Below are 22,846 nucleotides of genomic sequence, written 5' to 3' on the forward strand. Positions count from 1 at the left end.
CACCCATTACTTGTATACATATACATTTATACAGCCCAATAAACGTCAACCCTTCTGTAATTTGTTTTAATGTACGGTATGAAGCAGGGATATAAGTTTTTTTCTCAAGATGATTAGATTTCAACATTACCTGTTTACTGAATTCTTAGATATACCTGACTGCCTTGGGGCTTTCACATCTATTCTATTCACCAGTCTTTTCTAGTTCCACATCATTGCCATCTTGCTTTAATCACTGTATCTTTGCTATACATGTTAATCTCTAGTAATATAATTTATGCCTCACTACACTTCTTTAAAAAAAATATATTCTAGGGCTTCCCTGGTGGCGCAGTGGTTGAGAGTCCACCTGCCAGTGCAGGGGACACGGGTTCGTGCCCCGGTCCGGGAAGATCCCACATGCCGCGGAGCGGCTGAGCCCATGAGCCATGGCCACTAAGTCTGCACGTCCGGAGCCTGTGCTCTGCAGTGGGAGAGGCCACAACAGTGAGAGGCCCGCATACTGCAAAAAATATATATATATATATATATATTCTAACCCAAATGAACTTTTGATTTGTCAGAGTGGAATTGCTTTACCTTTTAAATTTACTTGACAAGAACTAAAATCTTCATCATAATGATTCTTCCAATCCAGGTGCAAACTGGCTCTCTTCAATTTTTCCATCCTTTCCCAGAATTTTTATTTTCTTCACCTAGATCCTGTATATTTCTTATTCAACATATTACTAAATATATTTTTCATAATATTTTTGTTAATTATTGGTATATAGGAACTCTATATGTTTACTTAACAATCATCTTTCTGAACTCTTATGTAAATCTCTAACAGATTTTTAGTTGATTCTTTTGGGATTTCTAAATAAGCAATCATAATATCTGCAAACAGCAATACTTTTTTTCTTCCTCACACCTCATTTATTTTTCATGCCTAACTACACTGGCTACAACTTCTAAAACAATGCTAAATAAAAGTAGTGATAGCAAGTTTTCTTGTCGTAGGTCTAATTTTTCCACTGTTTGTCTCTAGTGTTTCACCACCATTATCATGCTGGCAGTTAGGCTAAAACAGTCTTTATGTTATAAAAGCATCTTTCTGCCCAAACTCAAAAAAAAAAAAAAGTGGTCAGGTAATGGAAGTTTTGTTGTGTCATTTTTTTTTTTTTTAAAGGGCAATATGCTGAGTTTATTTCCACTATTCCCAAGACTACTATTTTAGGAGGAAAATAAATTTAAGTAAACCAAACACAGAGTCAATTATATCTAAGTCACCCATATAGAGAAAGAAATTCTACTTAAGCTTACCTGCCTGGGTATGTATGTGTTTTAACACTTCCTTTTAACTGAAAGGTTTTAAACAGATATTGAATTTAAATAACTGCTTTTTTGACATGTGAGATAATCATATAGCTCATACCTGTTAGGTAACACTAGGTGCTATAACCAAATCCCAAAATTTCATTAGCTTAACACAATACAAGTTATTATTCAGTTATAAACAGTTATTCATCTGTGAACTAAATTATTAACAGTTCAGTGCAGATGGTTTCTATTCAGTAGGCACACCCTGCTCTTAAATACCTTGACCCAGAAGTGACACACATTATTTATGCTGACATTTCACTTTTAAAATAGTCACTTGGCGGGGCTTCCCTGGTGGCGCAGTGGTTGGGAGTCCGCCTGCCGATGCAGGGGACACGGGTTCCTGCCCTGGTCTGGGAGGATCCCACATGCCGCGGAGCGGCTGGGCCCGTGAGCCGTGGCCACTGGGCCTGCGCGTCCGGAGCCTGTGCTCCGCAGCGGGAGAGGCTACAACAGCGAGAGGCCAGCGTACTGCCAAAAAAAAAAAGTCACTTGGCACCACCTACATACAAGGGAGTCTAGAAAATAAAATCCTTGCCTAGGGAGCTGGGCAAGTACCCATCTTTACATATAGTTTCTCATTTTTGACATCTCTACATATAGTTTTCTCATTTTTGACCTAATAATTTGATGATAATTTTCTAAAAACAAAGGAGCTTTGCGTTCCTGGAATAATTAATTCTCATTAATCGTGGTGTGTTGTTTTATTATATTGCTGTATTTACAATTTACATACACAAGTGCTTAGTAAAATTAGCCTGTTTTCCTTTTTTTTTTGTCCTATTTGTTATCATGTTTTGATTTGAGTTAGCTAGCATTACTTCTGCTATATATGTGGTAGGTGTTCAATACTTTAACAGTAAAACCGCTATCCCGTCAGAAGGGAAGTCAGACACAATTTCAACAATACTTGATCCAACAGACATATAGATCCTAGTTGCCGTAATACAGACAGAAGTAATTTACTGTAGAAATACAGCATAAAGAACACTGAACAAACCAGGAAGCTAATATATTCTGAATAATGGCTGTGTTAAAACTTAATATAAAAATGTCATAATTTTCCGAAAGCCTCTGAAGGACTTTACAAATTTTTTTGTTGAAACCTTGGCTATTCCCTGCAACAGAGAAGGATGATACCCCATGGAAACTACCTTCCACAGGCCAGTGCCAATCCAGAATCATTCCAGAAGTCCTTGAGTCATCTAGGCAGGACATTCAGTATGAGAGGAGCTGGAAAGTAAATTGTAACAAGAAGATAGGAAAATCTACCAAGAATTCTAGGCAACAGTCTAGCCCTAGCAATAAACACGTTGCCTCCCTGATTTCATCGCCTACATCTCTCTTCCTCAATCACATTACTTTAGCTACGCTGTTCTCCTCACAGTTCCTAGACCAAGACAGGCACACTCCTGCCTCAGTCTTTACACTGACTGCTCCCTCTGTGTAGAATGCTCTTTCCCTGAGTATCTGCAAAGTTTGCTCCTTCACCTCCTTCAAATGTTTGGTCAAAAGTCAGCTTCTCAGTGAGGCCTTGCCTGAATACCCAATTAAAATTGCAAACTACTCCAAACTCCCCCAGCATTCCCCAGCCATCTTGCTTAATTTTTTTCCCATAGCACTTACCTCTAACAAAACATATAATTTATTTATTTACCATGTTGTCTGTCTTCCACCCCCATCCACAAATTAAGTTCCATACAGACAGGGATCTTTTCTTTTCTCCTGTTTTGTTCACTGCTACACCCACATGCCTGGCATACAGTAAAGTCCTCAATAAACATTTAACTAAATTAAATGTTCCATGTATTGAATCTCCAATGATATGACATTGAGATTTGGTGTTTGCAAACTGATCCTATCCTAAGCCAACCTAAGACACTCACCAAAGAACCACTCCTTCCATCAGCTTACAAAGCTAAGAACCTGATTTTTTTTTAATTGACAATATTTATAACAATACTATGTCCCTTGGTCTCTATATGGAGAAAGTCAGAAAAGGTTTCAGAAGAAAATGTTATCTCCACCCCACCCCAGTGTACATTAGTTTGGAGCCTTCCTTCACTTTACAGCAGCCATGTCTTCTTCATCTCCATTTTGTCTACCTTTCAAAGGAAATTTTAAAACAAACAAAAAAACCCTCATGTTACAAAGGGAGGTTGGTAAAGGGAGGGTGCGGTGACAAAGTAAACAGAGGGAGAAATCCAAATTTTATAGGGAAAACTTCAGGCTAATATGTATACGTTTAAGTACTTATATTTTAAACTTTTCTAGCCGTGTAAGGCAATATTATTCTATTACAGATGAACTTCCCAGCTATCTCTCTATAACTTCTACACAAAAAATGTTAGCTTTAAAATGTATCCACTATGGGGCAAAACTAATCTCATGTACTGCTGGTGCATTATAAATTAGTACAACCCTTAAATAAAGCAGTATACCACATAGCAAATTACAAGTAACTGTACTTCTAATCTTTCCACAGGAAATACTCCAAAATATAGGATGGGTTCCAATTCCAGGTAAGATGGGGTAAGCATATTCCACCCTATCACTCCCAAAGAATGTAGCTATAAAACCTGAATGGAGCAGCTAAGGATTCTGCAAAGTAAATGGTTTCATCTCAAGATCACTAGAGCATTCACCAAGAATGAGAACATTCTGGGTCATAAAACACACTTCAATAAATTTAAAAGAATAGAAATCGTGCCATGACTGCTCCCAGGCCACAGTGGAATTAAACTAGAAATCAGTAACAGAAAGATACTGGAAAAATCCCAAACTATATGGACATTAAACAACACACTTCTAAATAACATATGAGTTAAAGAAGAAGTCTCAAGAGAAGTTTTAAAATATCATAACTAAATGAAAATACAACTTACCAAAATTTGTGAGATACAGGAAAGGCAGGGCATAGAAAGAGATTTACAGCACTGAATTCATATTAGAAAAGAAAAAGATCTAAATTCAATAATCTAAGCTTCCATCTTAGGAAACTAGAAAAAGAGGAGCAAATTAAATCCAAAGTAAGCAGAAGAAAGAAATAATAAAAATTAGAGCAGAAACGTGAAGCTGAAAACAGGAAACCATAGAGAAAAATCAACAAAACTAAAAGCTGAGTTCTTTGAAAAGTTATATATAGTCAGTAAGCCTAAAGCTTTAAAATAAAAAAAAAAGAAAGAAAAATTACTAGTATCAGAAGTGAAAGAGAGGACATCACTGCAGACCCCATGTGCAGTAAAAGAATAATAAAGGAATATTATGCCCACAAATTTGACAACCTAGATAAAATGGACCAATTCCCTGAAAGACATAATCTGTCAAAACTTGACAAGAAGAAACAGACAATCTAAAAAAATCAATGATTAATTAATACTCCTCCAAAATAGGCTAAGGTAGATTCACTGGTGAATTCTACCAAACATTATAAGGCAGAAATTATACCAATTCTCTACAATTTTTTTTCCAGAAGAACCCGAGGGAATACTTTCTAACTCATTCTGAGGCCAACAATACCCTAATATCAAAACCAGACAAAGACATTATAAAAAAAGAAAACTGCAGACCAATGATCTCTTGTTAACACTGATGCAAAAATCCTCAACAAAATACATATTAGTAAATCAAATCTAACAAAGTATGTATGTATGTTTTATTCATTCATTCATTCATTTATAGCTGCGTTGGGTCTCCACTGCTGCATGCGGGCTTTCTCTAGTTGCGGAGAACAGGGGCTACTCTTTGTTGCGGTGCGAGGGCTTCTCATTGCAGTGGCTTCTCGTTGTGGAGCACGGGCTCTAGGTGCACAGGCTCTAGGGCTCATGGGCTCAGTAGTCATGGCTCACGGGCTCTAGAGCACAGACTCAGTAGTTGTGGCTCGCAGGCTTAGTTGCTCCACAGCATGTGGGATCTTCCTGGCCCAGGGCTCGAACCCGTGTCCCCTGCATTGGCAGGAGGATTCTTAACCACTGGGCCACCATGGAAGTCCCAACAAAGTATTAATAAATAGTAGCAGGCAGATTGAGGAACACCTGAATGCAAAGTACCTCCAAACTGGCAATGATGTTAGCAATTTTTCCCCTCCAGTATCTCAATCCGAACTCAACACAGCCCAAAACCTGGAAATGGGCATCAGTGTGGAAAGAGAGTGCTCCATCAGGACAGGTGTCTCAAAATGCTCAGAGAAAGAACAGAAACTTCCTCATTTTCTTTCTTTCTTCTATTTTTAATTTTCCCTGTTCTCTTGTACCTCAAACCCCAAGTAATCCTGTGGCAACAACAGCAACGGAGAAAGCAGATGCCCATAACTCTGAAGGAGGGAAATCTTCCCCTCCAATCAAAGGAACTATGCTCTTTTTCCCTCTCACGTCTCCTGCTGCTTGGCCTGATGGAGGCACAGTTGTAGGAAGTACACAGAGGAGTGGGATAAAAGAAAGCTCCAAATTTCTGGCCAAATAAATGAAAAAGGGGAGGCCCCAGGGAATCTGAAAGTACTGGGAAGACTGCAGAAAAAAGAACTCAGGAAAGTGATCCCTTAAAGTTGCTTATGAACTCCTTGGCTAACACCTGAGCTGTGGATACATGGATTGAACACTAAAAAGTACAGAAAGTCTTTGAGAACTGACTCTGGGAGAGATGAGGGATCAGCAAACCTTTTCTATAAAGGACCATATAGTAAATTTAAGGTTTTGTGGGCCCAACAGTCTCTGTTACAACTGCTTAACTATGACTATTATAGTATGAAAGCACCCACAAAAAATACATAAACAAATGGGTGTGGCTGCATTCCAGTAAAATTTTATTTTTGAAAACAGGCAGTGGGCTGGATTTAGCCCACAGGCCATGGTTTCACAACCCATGGGCAAGACCACCACCCAAATCCCAGACAGTCCACTGATGGTACACACAGGGACAAATCCAAACATCACTAAAAAGGCTTTGAAAAGTTAACTGACATTGAAACAACAACCCACAGAACAGACAACCCACAGGTCAGAACCTGAGGCCTGAACCCAATTCAGTCAACTACTTGCTAAAACAAAACTATTAACATTCTCCACAGAACTTAAACAAGACCCAGAGTGTCAATTATACAATATTCAAAATGGCCGGAATACAATCTAAATTTGGTATACAAGGAAAATCTCAGCTTGCTTAGGAAAAGAAAATAAAGACACAATCAAAATAACACTGATATTGGAAAAGTTTCACAAAGACTTTAAAGCAGCTATTATATATGACTCAAATGAACTTACTTACAAAACAGACTCACAGACACAGAAAACAAACTTATGGTTACCAAAAGGGAAAGGTGGTGAGGGAGGGATAAATTAGGAGTTTGGGAGTAGCAGATACAAACTACTATATGTAAAGTAGATTAAAAAAAAAAAGTCTTACTATACAGCACAGGGAACTATATTCAATATCCTGTAATAAACCATAATGGAAAAGAATATGAAAACGAATATATATAAATATAGGGCTTTCCTAGTGGCGCAGTGGTTAAGAATTCACCTGCCAATGCAGGGGACATGGGTTCGAGCCCTGGTCCAGGAAGATACCACATACCACTGAGCAACTAAGCCTATGGGCCACAACTACTGAGCCTGCACTCTAGAGCCCGTGAGCCACAATTACTGAAGCCCGTGCACCTAGAGCCCGTGCTCCACAACAAGAGAAGCCACCGCAATGAGAAGCCCGTGCACCGCAACAAAGAGTAGCCCCGGGTCGCCGCAACTAGGGAAAGCCCGTACGCAGCAACGAAGACCCAACGCAGCCAAAAATAATAAATAAATAAAATAAAGTATATAAATATAGATGCGGATAACTGAATCACTTTGCCGTACACCAGAAACTGACACAACACTGTAAATCAACTATACTTCAATTAAAAAAAAAAAAAAAAAGCACAAGCCACAACAAAGGAGCCCACCTGCTACAACTAAGACCCGGTGCAACCTAATAAATAAATAAAGCAGCTATTATAAAAATGCTCCAAGGGTTAACATGCTTGAAATGAAGGGAAAGATACAAAGTTTCAGCAAAGTAGAAGATATAAAGAAAAACCAAACGGAATTTTTTTTTTTTTTTTTTTTTTTTGCGGTACGCGGGCCTCTCACTGTTGTGGCCTCTCCCGCCGCGGAGCACAGGCTGCGGACACACAGGCTCAGCGGCCATGGCTCACGCGCCCAGCCACTCCGCGGCATGTGGGATCCTCCCGGACCGGGGCACGAACCCACGTCCCCCGCATCGGCAGGCGGACTCTCAACCACTGCGCCACCAGGGAAGCCCCAAACGGAAATTTTTCAACTGAAAAATAACCAAACCAAAACAAAACGTCACTGGATGAATCAATAACAAAAGAGTAAACATGAAAATAGAGAAACAGAAATTATCTAATGATTAAATTAAAAAAATAAACCCTTACTCAAAATTTAAAAATTTGTGTGCCAAAGGACATACCAAGAAAGTGAAAGAACAACCCACAGAATGGAAAAAATATTTGCAAATAATGTGTCTGATAAGGGACTTGTATGCAGTATATAAAGAATTCTTAGAAATCAGCAAAAAGACAAATAATCCAATTTTTAAATGGGCAAAGGATATGAATAGATATTTCTCAAAAAAAAGATATACAAATGGCCAGTAAGTATATGAAAAGATGCTCAATGTCATTATTCATTAGGAAAATACAGTTTGCATCCCCTAGAACGGATATAATTATTTTAGGGAAAAAAGGAAAACAACAAGTGTTGGCAAGGAGAAATTAGAACCCTCAAACATTGCTGGTAGTGCTGTAAACTTGTTCAGCTGATACGGTAAACAGTTTGGTAATTCCTCAAAAAGTTAAACATAGAGTTAACATATGGCCTAGCAATGTCCCTCCTATAGACCAAAAAGAATTAAACATATGTTGACACAAAAAGTTGTACATGAAATGTTCATGGCAGCATTATTCATAATAGCCAAAAAGTATAAACAATCCAAATAACCATCAACTGATGAAGAGAATAAAAGGTGGTATATCCATATGATGGAATATTATTCAGCCATAAAAAAGATACATGCTACAATATGGATGAATTTTGAAAATATTATGCTAAGTGAAAGAAGCTATACACAAAAGACCACATGCTGTATGACTCCATTTACATGAACTGTCCAGAATAGGCAAACTCACAGACACAGAAAGTAGATTAGTGGTTACCAGAGGCTGGTAGGAGGGGAGAATGAAAAGTGACCACTAATAATAATAAAGATAGTAAATATCAATAAGAGTGAAAATAGAAAAAGAGAAAAAAATTAATGAAACCAAAAGCTCGTTCTTTCAATTGATTAAAAAAAAAAACTGGTAAATCTCTAGCAGAAAAAAATGGGAAAAGACAAACTACCAGTTATCAAGAATAAAGAGGGGATATATTACTACAGACTCTATGAACAATAAGGGAATACTACAAACTACAGACAAACTCAACAACTTAAACGAAATGGACCAATTCCTGGAAAACCACAAACTACTCAAACTTACCCAAGAAGACACAGATAACCTGAATAGCTCTACAATTATACAAGAAATTGAATTTATAGTTAAAAGGCTTCCACAAAAGAAATCTCCAGACCCCAGAATGTTTCACTGGTGAACTCTATCAAACATTTAAAGAAGAAATAACACTAGTTCTACATACAGTTCATTCTCATTATTCACAATAGTTATGTTCTATAACGTCACCATGAAAACTAAATTAGCAAATACTGAAGAACCGCTCCTAGATGAAATACAGAGTTAGGTTCCTGCAAGCCTCTGGTCATATTTTTGGCAACTGATCAATACATAACCTTGTCTTTATGTGTGTTTCTGTTTAAAGATATTTAATACATATTACTGACTCACTGACTTTAAACTCATGGCCAAAAGCACTGCAACTCATGCCTAAACAAAGTTTATCTAACAGAGGTATTTTCTCCATGAGGCACATCACAGCTTTCTTGCACTTAAGAATACTAGACACAAAGCGAGAGAGTGGCATGGACATATATACACTACCAAACGTAAAACAGATAGCTAGTGGGAAGCAGCTGCATAGCACAGGGAGATCAGCTTGGTGCTTTGTGACCACCTAGAGGGGTGGGATAGGGAGGGTGGGAGGGAGGGAGATGCAAGAGGGAGGAGACATGGGGATATATGTATATGTATAACTGATTCACTTTGTTATAAAGCAGAAACTAACACACCATTGTAAAGCAATTATACTCCAATAAAGATGTAAAAAAAAAAAAAGAATACTAGACAGCACTTCAGTACTATACTTGGGAGCCATTTTAAATAGTGAGAGCACCAACAAAAAGCACAAAAATGCAAACACCATTGCACTGAATAGACCACAAAAAGGACACATTTTCACTATGAGAGCTGAAATGAAAAGGCAGAAGATCACCTTGTTTAACTTCAGCAGAGACCTCAGTGTCAGGTGACAACTGCTTTGCCACTCAGCGAATGTCCATGAATGGACAAAAGTGCCGAGCACTGTCTGGGGTGAGGACTATATTTTCGCAAGCAGGTGAATTCACAAATACACTTGCCCCTCGAACAACACAGGTTTAACCGCACAGGTGCACTTATATGTGCAATGTTTTCAACAGTAAATACTACAGTACTACACGATTCAAGGGGGTTGAACCTATGGATGAGGAACCATGGATATGGAAGAACCGCTCATATGGAGGGCCGTCTACAAATTACTCAAGGATTTTTGACTGTGCAGAGGGTTGGCGCCCCTAACACCTGAGCTGTTCAAGGGTCAACTGTACTGAATCCACGAATAGTGATGATCAACTATAATCTCTTTCAGGAAGTAGAATAGGAAGGAAGACTTCCTTTTTTATGAGATCAGCACTATCCTGATACCAAAGCCAGACAGAGACAATAGAGGAAAACTACAAATTAATATCCCTCATGAACATAACCATAAATGTCCTCAACACATCCAATCTGGCAATGTATAAAAAGTGCAATACACCACAACCAAGTGAGGTTTCTTTCCCCAGGAATGCAAGGCAATTCAAAATTTGAAAATCCATGTAATCCACCATATTAAAAGTCTAAAAAGTAAAGCAAATGATCAATTGATTCAGAAAAAGCATTTGACAAAATTCAACATCCACTCATGACAAAAACTCTCAGCAAACTAGAAATAAAAGGGAACTTTCTCAACCTGGTAATAAGTGTTCACAAAAAATATACAGCTAATAGGAAACATTTTCATTAAACCTTTGTCATTTGCTACCACCTCTTGTCTGCCAGGAAACAGACCTGGGAAATACACATGAAGTAAATCCAATACTAAATGAAAGATTGGAAAAGATGCCCTTCTTGCCGCCCACCCACCTGTTCTCAAGGTGTGACTTTCCTATCACAAACTTGTAATAGGTTTTCTCCTGGCAAAACTATTCTTACCTTTTATCAAATAAATATATCAATATTTAATGGTGTTGTCACAAATATTTAATGATGTTTTCACAAAAAGCATCATGGAACCCAGAGCCACTGTGGTGCACAACTCCAGGAGGCAATATTCACATAAATACAATATGTAAATATGAATGGTTCCCCTGGAGTTGTGCAACAGATTCCTGACTGATTCTACCACCTCAACAAACCTGAAGACCAGCGGCACACAGGATAGTAGAATGGAAAGAACAGTGGTATGAGAATTCAGAGAAAAGAAAAATCAACATGAGCTAGAATAACTGGGGAAAGAATTTACTTTCTTTTTTCCTCTCAAGAATCATACAATACTGTTGTGTTGAAGAGCATTCCAGAACCTCCTGTATTTATGAAAACTTTAGGAGACTGGCAGAACTTAATACATAGGCTTCTGTTGGAGACCTGTAAGTGGGATAGATGTACAGAGAATAGGTATAAAATGAGAAAAAAAAAGTGTACTCCCACCCATCCTTCTAACTCAAGAGAGCCCCACTCTAACCCTTATAACCTCACCATAGCTAGATTCTTCAGCTCTCTACAATACACCCCACAAATGGCCCAAAACACAGATGTTATTGCCTGCATAAAAACTCTCTACAACTAGAATAAAAATATTTGTCCGCCCAATTTGTACAACTCACAACATTTTAGTCCCAGCTTACCTTTTCTGGACTTTTCTTTTACTACACTTCACAATACTCAAAGGTAAATAGCATGCATACAACATATGCTGCATTTTTTCAGCCTTTCTTCTGCCTGGAATACCCTTATCCATATTTACCCCTGAATACCCAGGCCAAACCCTCCCTGAGACCAACCTTACCATGTTCCCTCCTCCACCAAATTTCAGTAATACTTTTAGTTTGCTATTATACATCCTCAACAACACAAATTTATTTTTTGATTATATTTTATTATAAAAGGTGAAAACAATACAAAGTTATCTCACAGTTCTCTGCGTCAGGATTCTGGGCATGGGTTAACAGGGTCTTCTACTTAAGGTCTCACTGAGCTGAAACTGAAGTGACAGCTGGGACTGTGAACTTATCTGAGGCTTGGGCTTGTATTCTTTTCCAAGCTTACCAGGAAGCTTACTTGTTGGCAGGTTTTAGTCCCTTTCTGTTTTCTTGCTGACTTTTGGCCAGGAGCCATTCAGCAACCAGAGGCTGCCTGCCATTCCTTGCCACAGCAGTTCACAAAGTATAAGTCAAGAGAGTGAGATCTGGGGCAGAATCTCCTAAAGCATGAGATGGATCTTTCAGTGGGTTTCCAAACTTGTCCATAGCTAGTTTAGGTCCTGTGTGATTCCACACTGACCTTGGGAAACAAGTGGCAAATGGGGTCCCCGAGGTTAGAGGCTTTTCATTAGAACTGTTTCAAACCTCTGCACCCATTTGCTAAGAAATAACATCTTTACAATATTTAGTTTTCCCATTCAGAAACATAAAATGATCTACATTTACTAATTTTTCAGTAATGTTAACAAACAGTGCTTACAACATACTAGGCATTGTACAAAGAACTTTTCACACATTCTAGCCTAATCACCTAACACTTCAAATGGTAAATTCTATTGTTATCTCTATTTTACAGTTTGGGGAAATTGAGAACGCTTAGTGTAATCCCTACAACTCCAAATGTGGCTCTTAGACCAAACCACCAGCATCACCTGTGAACTTTTTACAAATGCAGAATCTCTGGCTACACTGCAGACCTACTGAATAATAATCTACATTATAATAAGCTCCCCAGGTGATTCTTTTACACATTAATGTTTGAGCACTGGTTTAAATAACTTGTTCAAGCTGACATAATAAACTCAATAAAGATCAGATCCAGATTGTTAAGGTTATTCCCAAGTTGCTATTAAAAATAGTCCTGGGACTTCCCTGGTGGTCCAGTGGTTAAGACTCCGTGCTCCCAATGCAGGGGGCACAGGTTCGAACCCTGGTCGAGGAACTAAGGTCCCTCAGGCTGCACCGGTCAGCCAAAAAAACAGTCCTATGTTCCTCATTGTGTCTTTCATAGGTGATTAATGATACGCATGAGAAGTGTTCTTCTATTATCTTTATCTTGTAATCCATCTCTTTTTGACATCTTCTTTCTCCCTCTCTCTCTCTCCCCCACACACAAACAATGTAAAAGAGAAAACCTTTCCTAAAATATCAACCCATTTCATGGGTACCATCCATTTAAACTTACAAAATTTGTCAGAACCACTCAAATCACATAGGAAACTAATCACTATAAATCAATAGCAACACATTTAAATTTTTATGTTACTATTTAGAATAAGTCACTAACACCATTAAGCACTTTATTTGAAATTGAATATGGCTAAACCAGCTACTGAATAATTCAGACATCAGTGGGTTAAAGATTCAAGATGATTTGGGCCATCCCAAGCTGTGAACTCCAATGAAAGTCCATTCTAAATGTAGTATCAACTGCTAAATGTCAGCAGCCAAAGAATTTTCAAATGAAAAGTCTTTCACAACGTAATTTTTTACTAAAACATAGATCAAATTACTGAGAAGACGCTATAATTAATAAGGTTTACAATGTCCCTTGATGCCCAGGACTAAGTACATCTGTATTTACCATTAACCTATTTTAGTTTTTGTCAAGCAAGGTCAGAAGTAAGAATTATCACAGAAACTTCCCTATGTCCAAATGTAATTCAAAAGGGTCTTGGGAGGCAAATACCTTGGTGTGTCTTGAAGTAACTTTCTTTCTTTCTTTTTTTCACAAAAAAGATATTCAACCAGTTTTCCTGGCAAACAATACTTAATATAGTTGACTAATTTTACTCAAATTGTGCTCTCTTGAATGTGAGAACAGTGTCTTCTCTTTTATATCCAATAAAAAAAGGTGAACAAAGATTTAGCACTCACATACAAGAAAGCAAGTTAAGTTCTGCAGGTAGAAACATTTAGAAGTCTCTGCCTTCAAGGAGCACAGACTTACTAACATATATAAACTGAATTTCCTCCTACTTGTTCACAGTAAAATATGTATTTTATTTGGGGAAGATATACCTTCACGGCTAATCATTTTCTTTAAAAGCACTCAACTTATAATCTTTGAGAAAGCTTTTCTTAATAGGACTCAAAACCTAGAAAAGCATGAAAGGTAAAGATTGGTAAATTTATTTACATTAACAGAAAAAATGTCGGGTTTCCCTGGTGGCGCAGTGGTTAAGAAACTGCCTGCCAATGCAGGGGACACGGGTTCAAGCCCTGGTCCAGGAAGAACCCACATGCCGCACAGCAACTAAGCCCGTGTGCCACAACTACTGAGCCTGTGCTCTAGAGCTCGCAAGCCACAACTACTGAGCCTGCATGCCACAACTACTGAAGCCCACACGCCTAGAGCCCGTGCTCCGCAACAAGAGAAGCCACCGCAATGAGAAGCCTGTGCACCATAACGAAGAGTAGCCCCCAATCGCCGCAACTAGAGAAAGCCCGCGCGCAGCAACAAAGACCCAACACAGCCATAAATAAATAAATATTTTAAAAAACATAAAAAATGTCTGCAGAATTAAAAAAAACTGCATAAATCAAGTCAAAAGCCAAAAATGGGAAACAGATCTGTGACACATATGACAAAGGGCCAGTTTCCTTAACCTACAAATCACTCTTAGAAATTAGTATAAAAACGACCAGGAAGCAAAAAAAAAAAAGTGCAAAAGATCTGAATAGACAAGTTTACTGAAAAATATACAAACAGTCAATAAGCGTAGGAAGTTACTCTATAATAGTAGCCACTAAACAAATGTGGCTATTTAAGCTTAAATGAATTAAAATTAAATAAAATTCAAAATTCAGTTCCTTCGTCAAACTAGCCACATTTCAAGTGCTCAATGGCCACATGTGACTAGTGGCTTAGTGCACTGGACAGCACAGATATAGAACATTTCCATTAAGTTCTAATGAACAAAATAACAAAAGAAATGCTTTGTTAATATATCAAAATGGCAGAGTAAAGACTGATAGATTTCTTGGATAACAGAGAAAAGTGGGAAGAAACAAGAACCTTCAAAATTTTGGAGGGGAATATAAACTGCCACTAACTCAAGTTCACAAACTCTTTATCTTAACTATTCCATTCACACAAATGTACATACACATACGCCCAGATATATATACTGAAGTATCTGTTACAAAAGGGGAAAAAAAACTATAAATGACTATTTTAAATGATGGTACATCTAAAAACAATGGAATATTAAGAAATCATTAAGAAGAATGAAACAGATACATAAGTAATGGCATTAAAAGGCATTCTTGACATTCATAAAGAATGCAAATTGAAGAACTGTACATAAAATATAGATAGGTGTACATGTTTATACATATTTCTACATACAAGTTTAAAAGTACAGAAAGCTGTATTCAGACTATCAACTATAACTATAGTTAATTTGTTTGGTAACTAAATTATTTTCAATATTTGTGTATGCAGACTTTCACTTAATCCCTATTTTCAGTATAGTGACTCATTCAAGACTAAATCTCTACATACTGCTGTTCTACTTTTTTTTAAATAACGAGCCTATATAACTGTAACAGTAACTCAATTTAAACACTATTGTTTTTAAGTCATATCTAAAGAGTTCTAAAACTAAGTATATTCAATAACCTTTTAAAAAACACTAAAACATGATAAATCAAACTGTACTAAAAATACTAAATTGCACAATACTACAATACTATAAACTATGAGGATGGCCTCTATGAGATATGGGAAGAAAGAAAACAGAACTGGAGGGGCATTCAGAGGCTCTTGTAAAAAGGACAAAGATAGCAGGTTTTAACAAACCTTACTGATCAGTTCCCTGTAGTTATATCTTCCACACACAGTGGCCTCCTCCCAGACAGCTTTTGTAGTGAAAATATAATGCCCTTTCACCGACAGCAAAATCGTACAGCCTTTTAAAAGTAGATTTTGTGGATGAGGAAACAGCAAGGACTTCTGCAAATCTGACATCATTTTCTCAGCTCCTGTCATAATTCTAGGAGATGCAGCAGCAGCACCTCTCACAGAAATATGTGTTCAAAAAAGATTTTTTTTTCCCTTCCTTTTCCTTAATTTCTGGGCTTTCAAGACAGGATCATGAGAACAGGACAGAAGGAAAGATGAACCGAAAATAATACAAAATTCAAGAGCAAAACACAGGGGAACTTTACTTCAACATTAAGGCAAGAATGAAAATCGCTGAAGCAAAGAATGTTACATCAAATCACTGAGCACAAACAGACTTGCAGATAGCAATTTCATAAATGTATCTCTTATAATTTTATGTCAGTTATATCTCAATAGAGCTGAAATTAAAAATAATGTAGGGGGCTTCCCTGGTGGCACAGTGGTTGGGAGTCCGCCTGCCGATGCAGGGGACACGGGTTCGTGCCCCGGTCCGGGAGGATCCCACATGCCGCGGAGTGGCTGGGCGCGTGAGCCATGGCCGCTGAGCCTGCGTGTCCGCAGCCTGTGCTCCGCGGCGGGAGAGGCCACAACAGTGAGAGGCCCGCGTACCGCAAAAAAAAAAAAAAAATTAATAATAATAATAATGTAGGGGCTCCCCTGGTGGCGCAGTGGTTAAGAGTCTGCCTGCCAATGCAGGGGACGTGGGTTCAATCCCTGGTCCAGGAAGATCCCACATGCTGCTGAGCAACTAAGCCTGTGCGCCACAAATACTGAGCTTGTGCTCTTGAACCTGCGAACCACAACTACTGAGCCCACGTGCCACAACTACTGAAGCCCACGCGCCTAGAGCCCATGCTCCACAACAAAAGAAGTCACCCCAATGAGAAGTCCTCACACCACAACGAAGAGTAGCCTCTGCTCGCCGGAACTAGAGAAAGCCCGTGGGCAGCAACGAAGACCCAATGCAGCCAAAAATAAATAAATAAACAACCAACATTACAAAAGAATAGATTTCTTTAATATGTTTTTCCAAGATGCAAACCCTCTCCTGGAGATTCTAATACAACTATAAATATAATACAAATACAGACATACAAGGACTCTGGCCTAGTCAATATAGATCCAAGAAGGTATTACCAGGCCCAGCCATACTCCTAGAAGAAAATTACTCATGGTAAAGATTAAGAGTACTGAAAATTTCTAAGTTAATATGTCTGTTTTTTCTAAAGTGTATTTTCAGATGTTTTTCTTTCTAATCATTACATAAATTTTATCATTTTACTTTTAAGTAATTCTTTTCTGTTTTCAATACTTCCTCCATAAAATAATTAGCATATGAGAGTTACTCCTTTAATAGAAACTTTCTATTTTCCAACTTATTCCCTAAAGTTAAATGACTTTAGGTAAATAACATAAATAAAAACCTATGTGCTTTCAAAATAGTATTAACCACTAAGTGAAGTCTACATAGAAATACAAACATAAAAACAAACCACTTTTTCTTCAGTCTACAAATCGCATGCTAAAGATCTGCTGTGCTCCTCATCTCTAACACCCATACTTCACTTATACTTTGACCACTTCACTCCCCAAAGATTCGCAAAGGTACCTCTAGTGCAATCTCTAAGGTCTGCCTCTCTGCCTTTTGCATCTGCAATCGCAACAAACTTGTCCTAAAAGGACATTTTTCCCTTTTAATGCTGCCCTAGTTGTGGTGGGTGACAAGAGAAAAATCAAAAAGAAAATGGTATCATCATTATACCATTATATATACTATTATATACTATGTATATATACTATATATACATAGTATATATACTATGATTATACTATTTCGAAAGCTCTGCTTTGCAAAAACAGCTAAATTCCTCAAGAATGTCACCAAATGTTTACATGATACAATGTTTTGTTTTGTTTTTTTAAAAAGAATGAGCAGAACTTTGAACATAGTTCTAAAGTTAATGTAATGGTTCTCAATATCTCTGGCTTACTACAAATTTTTCTATTTAAATTGCACCAAACACTATGCTACAGATATCTCATCCAAATCACTTCATCACCACCATCACTGCCACCTTTAAAATTTAAAACATGTAATGGGAGTTCCCTGGTGGCCTAGTGGCTAGGATTCCAGGATTTCACTGCCATGGCCCGGGTTCAGTTCCTGGTTGGGAAACTGAGATCCTGCACGCCATGGGGCATGGCCAAAAATAATAATAATAATAAAATGTAAAACGTGTAAGACTGTTAATTAAATACTTGAATAATGCTTTTTATAACTAGTGTATTTATATGAAACAAATATAAGATCAGTAGGGACACAATCCAGTGTAGTGAATGTGAATGAGCATTCAAGTTCAGTTGAATCTCAACCCCATTATTTCTCTGTCTGGTGTCCTTAGTTATTGGAAGTCTACACTCTACAAGTCTACACTCTACATTTAATCAGCCTTTTGGCATAATTTTATAATAATTATGAATCTTATTTTGCTTTTTCAGATTGTTCATAGCAATCATATCAATTTGTATAGCTCTCTCACATACACACAACACCCCAAATCATGTATGTATATACATATATATTATTGAATGAATAATTTTATTTATCTGTTGCTATATCATTGGTCAGGAATACAACCCCATTTTAATAATGCTCCCTAAAACAGGATAGCTCTACAATGCAGGTACCAAGAACACAATGAAATAAGAAGCAGATACTGCCTATACTCAGTAAATAACTTTAATATATCCTTTCTGAAACTGTTACTAGAACATTTGACTTTAATGCCTATGAAATAAGTTTAAGACTTACTTCTCCTGGTCCTCTTGATCTTATAAATATACACAGTTTCCTAATTTAGGTCAAAGTTAAACTTTCCATTTGTCAAACCACTAATTTTCTGATCTCATTACTATGCATCTGAAAATATTAAAAGATTTACTTTTGCCTATCCCTTCCACATTTACTTCTACCTATTCCTCCTACAAACAGCAACCTTTCCAACACTGAGGTTTACTTTAATCCTTCATTTTATAGATGGTAAAACGAACAAAAAAGGGTAGAGTGTTCCAGAATGGCCATCATCAAAAAATCTACAAACAATAAATGCTAGAGAGGGTGTGGAGAAAAGGGAACCCTTTTGCACCGTTGGTAGGAATTAAATTGATACAGCCACTACGGAGAATAAGTCTGGAGGTTCCTTAAAAAACTAAAAATAGAACTACCATATGACCCAGCAATCCCACTACTGGGCATATACCTTGAGAAAAAATTCAAAAAGAGACATGTACCCCAATGTTCATTGCAGCTCTATTTACAACAGCCAGGACATGGAAGCAACCTAAGTGTCCATCGACAGATGAATGGATAAAGATGTGGCACATATATACAATGGAATATTACTCAGCCACAAAAAGAAGCAAAATTGAGTTATTTGTAGTGAGGTGGATGGACCTCGAGTCTGTCATACAGAGTGAAGTAAGTCATAAAGAGAAAAACAAATACCGTATGCTAACACATATATATGGAAACTAAAAAAAAAAAAAGTGGTTCTGATGAACCTAGGGGCAGGACAGCAATAAAGACTCAGACTAGAGAATGGACTTGGGGATATGGGGAGGGGGAAGGGTAAGCTGGGACGAAGTGAGAGAGTAGCATTGACAGATATACACTACCAAATGTAAAATAGATAGCTAGTGGGAAGCAGCCGCATAGCACAGGGAGATCAGCTCTGTGCTTTGTGACCTCCTAGAGGGGTGGGATAGACAGAGTGGGAGGGAGGTGCAAGAGGGAGGGGATATGCAGATGTATGTATACATATAGCTAATTCACTTTGTTATACAGCAGAAATTAACACAACATTGTAAAGCGATTATACTCCAATAAAGATGTTAAGAAAAAAAGAAAGAAAAAAAAGAATAGAGTGTTTTCTAGATTTTGGCTACTAGAAAAAAGAAGAAAAGTTTTAGTGTCACCATTCTCTTTCTAAAATTCATTTTGATTTAGACTGAAGTCTTACACATTTGCCAGAATCAAATAAAAATACCAAGCCACTAACATACTAATCCCTTCAGAACTCAGAGCTCTATTGATTAAACTAGTCTTTACATCTTTTAAGTACTTCCACATAACTAGTTAAGGCTTGAAATATTTATTATAAATGAGCAAATATACTAATTTATTATAGGAAAATCTAAACAGTAGATGCAAATTTTTCCTGCCACAATCTCTCAATGATTATTTTATCCAAAGAGATAATTCAAAAAGCACTCAGGACATTCTAGAGACTTAAAATTAATTAACATAATTAGAGTTGGGATCTGCTTACCTGTAAATAAAATTTACCATCCTTCCTTAAATAAAAGAGGTCCTGAGGTAGTATTGATCAAGTAGAACAAAGTAAAAGAGTCTTCTGTGAAGGACCAATTTCCCCACCACCCAAAAAAACTAATTCTAGAGTTTTTTCTTTAGAGAGAAACGACCAGCAGTCACAATTATGAAGATATATGGTTAAGTGAAGACACCCAACAAATAAAATGTGCTTTTATTTATTCACTTTCTTTCACAGTTCCAACTAAAGCACATACAAGTTGAAGACTCATCAACCCCCTAACACAAAACATTTACAAAACAAATGCACAAGGTTTACAAAACAAATGTGTAAGATTGAATAAACAATAGGACCCAGATTGGGGGAAATAAACAAAAATGACTGGACAGTAATATACCAAATGTTAACAGAGCTCTGAGAAGTGAAATACATGATTTATTTCCTTCTTTATACTAAAATTCTATAATTTTCCACAAGTTTTCCTACAGTGAACATTTATTACTTTTCAGAAAACTCCCCTTTAAAAAATAAAACACAACACATAATAAAGGTTCATTTAGAAGGGCTCTCCATGTTGAATAAGTATTACTGACATGATTCACCATTAAAGATAATGCCTCCAGTCCTTCTCACTTCCCAACACTAAAATGCTGTGTTATACCCTATTACTTTTCTGCTGCAACCTTACTTTTCCAAACCTTTCATTTCCACATAGTGGACGCTTTTAACTTTTTCATAAAACATAACTTCTCATTCATCCTCAATACTCTATTTTTTAAAACCTACCTCTAAATCTCGTTACAATAAATTTAGAAGGAAAAAAAAAAAAAGATGGTTTTATCCACTAATTACAACTTCGTGAGGCCACCATCACTTTAGCTACGGAAAAGTCAAGGCCGGGTAAACTACAGGTCCCACCATGCATTGCTGCCTTGTTCAGAGTAGGTCTCTACGGAAACAGAAAAAAAAAATTCTACAAGTCCCACCTGTTACTTCGTTTCTAAACACCTCCTGCACTTTCAGCTCCAACAACAAACGTAAAACAAGAGCCTCGTGACCTCCGGCCTGAGCCGGGAGCCCAGACAGGCAAGGGGCCCGGGGTCAGGCGGCGTGTCTGCTATAGCGGGTCAATTCTACCCAGCTCCAGCGCTCCCCTCTTCTTTCCGGGGCTGGGTACACGCACAAGCCTTCTCCTATCTGCATCCAATGGGGGCTCTTCAGCCACACAAGGGAGAAGAACCGGTTACTGTGCAAGCCCAAGAGACTTCCCCATGCCGGGGCGGGGGCTACCACAGAGTGGGGGCGAGAGCGTCGTGACCCCGAGAAGCAGCTTCAAAACACCAAGAGGACTCGTCGCAGACGCAGGGAGAAGCCACAGCCCCGCGGTGACCCTCTTCCGCCGGGCGCCTCCATTCCCACAGGGACCACAAACCCGACACTAACCTCCGCCCTCACAGCGCGGTTTTGTGCCCCCTCAGCCGGGTCGCAGGGCCACTGACCTCCCTTCCCCTGCAACCGGCGGGCGGCGAGGGAACGAAATCCTCCCAGCCTTCCCGTCCGCTCCCTCCTCCTTACCGTCTTGGCGGCCTCCGCCCAGGTCCTGCCCTTCTTCCTACGGCCCTTTTCCCTCATGTCGGGTCTTGAACTGACTGGGAGGCTCCCGTGTCCGGGCTGCGGCCGCCCTCCCTGCCTGCTCTGCCCTGCGCTGTTTTTCCCGCGGTGCCGGGAAAGATGGGAGAAAGGGGAAGTCAGGCCGGAGGAGCACCCAAGCAGAGGAAGCGGCGGGGGTGGTGCGCGGGGGGCGGTCTATGGGGCGGCCGGTCCTCCTGCTGCCGTTACCACTGCTACCGCCGCTGCCATATTGGGTCCTTACTGTACAGGCAGCCGCTACGGTCATGTGACCGCTCCCGCGCGGCCGTCACTACTGTACGCAGCCGGCCGCGCGAACGAGCGCGCGCGCGCCCCAGCCTCCCGCGCGGGGATGCAGGGAGAACGAGCCGGCCAGCCGCCGCGCCTGGCCACTCCCCCGCCCTCCGCGCTCCGCCTCGCTTAGAGAGCATGCGCATCGGGGAGGTCCGACGCTACGCTGCGTCGGGCGTCTTGCGCTCTTGCCTACAGCGAAAACCTGCCTGCGGAAGCGGAACTTGATACGGCCCGGAAGGTTTATTGAGTGGATTTTGACCGCGTGCGGGGCGCCGCGGTGGCTGTAGAGACGGGGACCCTCGCAACTATCACTTCCAATAAGCCTCGAACTTTCGTTTTTTATTTGTCCACGTTCATTTTTAGAAAGGTTATCTTTTTGAAGATTTACAACAATTTTCGTCCACTTTTTTTACCCCATTTGATAGATGAAGCAATTTGAGATTGAGTGACGCCAAACTCACGAGTCTAGAATATGGTGAAGCCAAAAATCAAACTACGAGCTCAGAGTCCTTTCCGTCTCTCCAGAATGCCTCTCAGTCTTAGGTGACCTTTATTTTACGGCCACCAGTAACTACATTCACGCTTTTACATGTGAATGTCTCATCAAGGACACAAATGATGTCTTTTTTATCTTGGTGAGCTCGCTTCCTGGCACAGTGCCTGTACATATCAGTCGCCCAGTAAATATTTGCTGAATGACTCAGCTGTATCTGTGGTCAGAAACAATTATTTGTAGTGTCCATAACAGCCTCCTGAAAGATCCAGAATGTGGCATCTTCCGTCGCATTTCCATGTCTTTATACTTAAAAAAGTAAGG

At 38.9% G+C, this 22,846-nt stretch overlaps 1 protein-coding gene across 1 annotated transcript in view; it reads right to left on the bottom strand.

The window, feature by feature from the left end:
* The window catches only part of ASXL2 (ASXL transcriptional regulator 2), a 130,299-nt gene extending 108,346 nt beyond the window's left edge, over positions 1-21,953 (bottom strand). The window contains exon 1 of the mRNA XM_082672073.1: positions 21,682-21,953. Within this exon, the coding sequence (XP_082528199.1) occupies positions 21,682-21,738 (57 nt within the window). The 5' untranslated portion in view covers positions 21,739-21,953. The remainder of the gene's footprint in view (positions 1-21,681) is intronic.
* Positions 21,954-22,846: the final 893 nt, after the last annotated feature.

Source organism: Grampus griseus (assembly GCF_964374135.1).
Source record: "Grampus griseus genome assembly, chromosome: 15".
In the NCBI taxonomy this organism is placed as follows: Eukaryota; Metazoa; Chordata; class Mammalia; order Artiodactyla; family Delphinidae; genus Grampus; species Grampus griseus.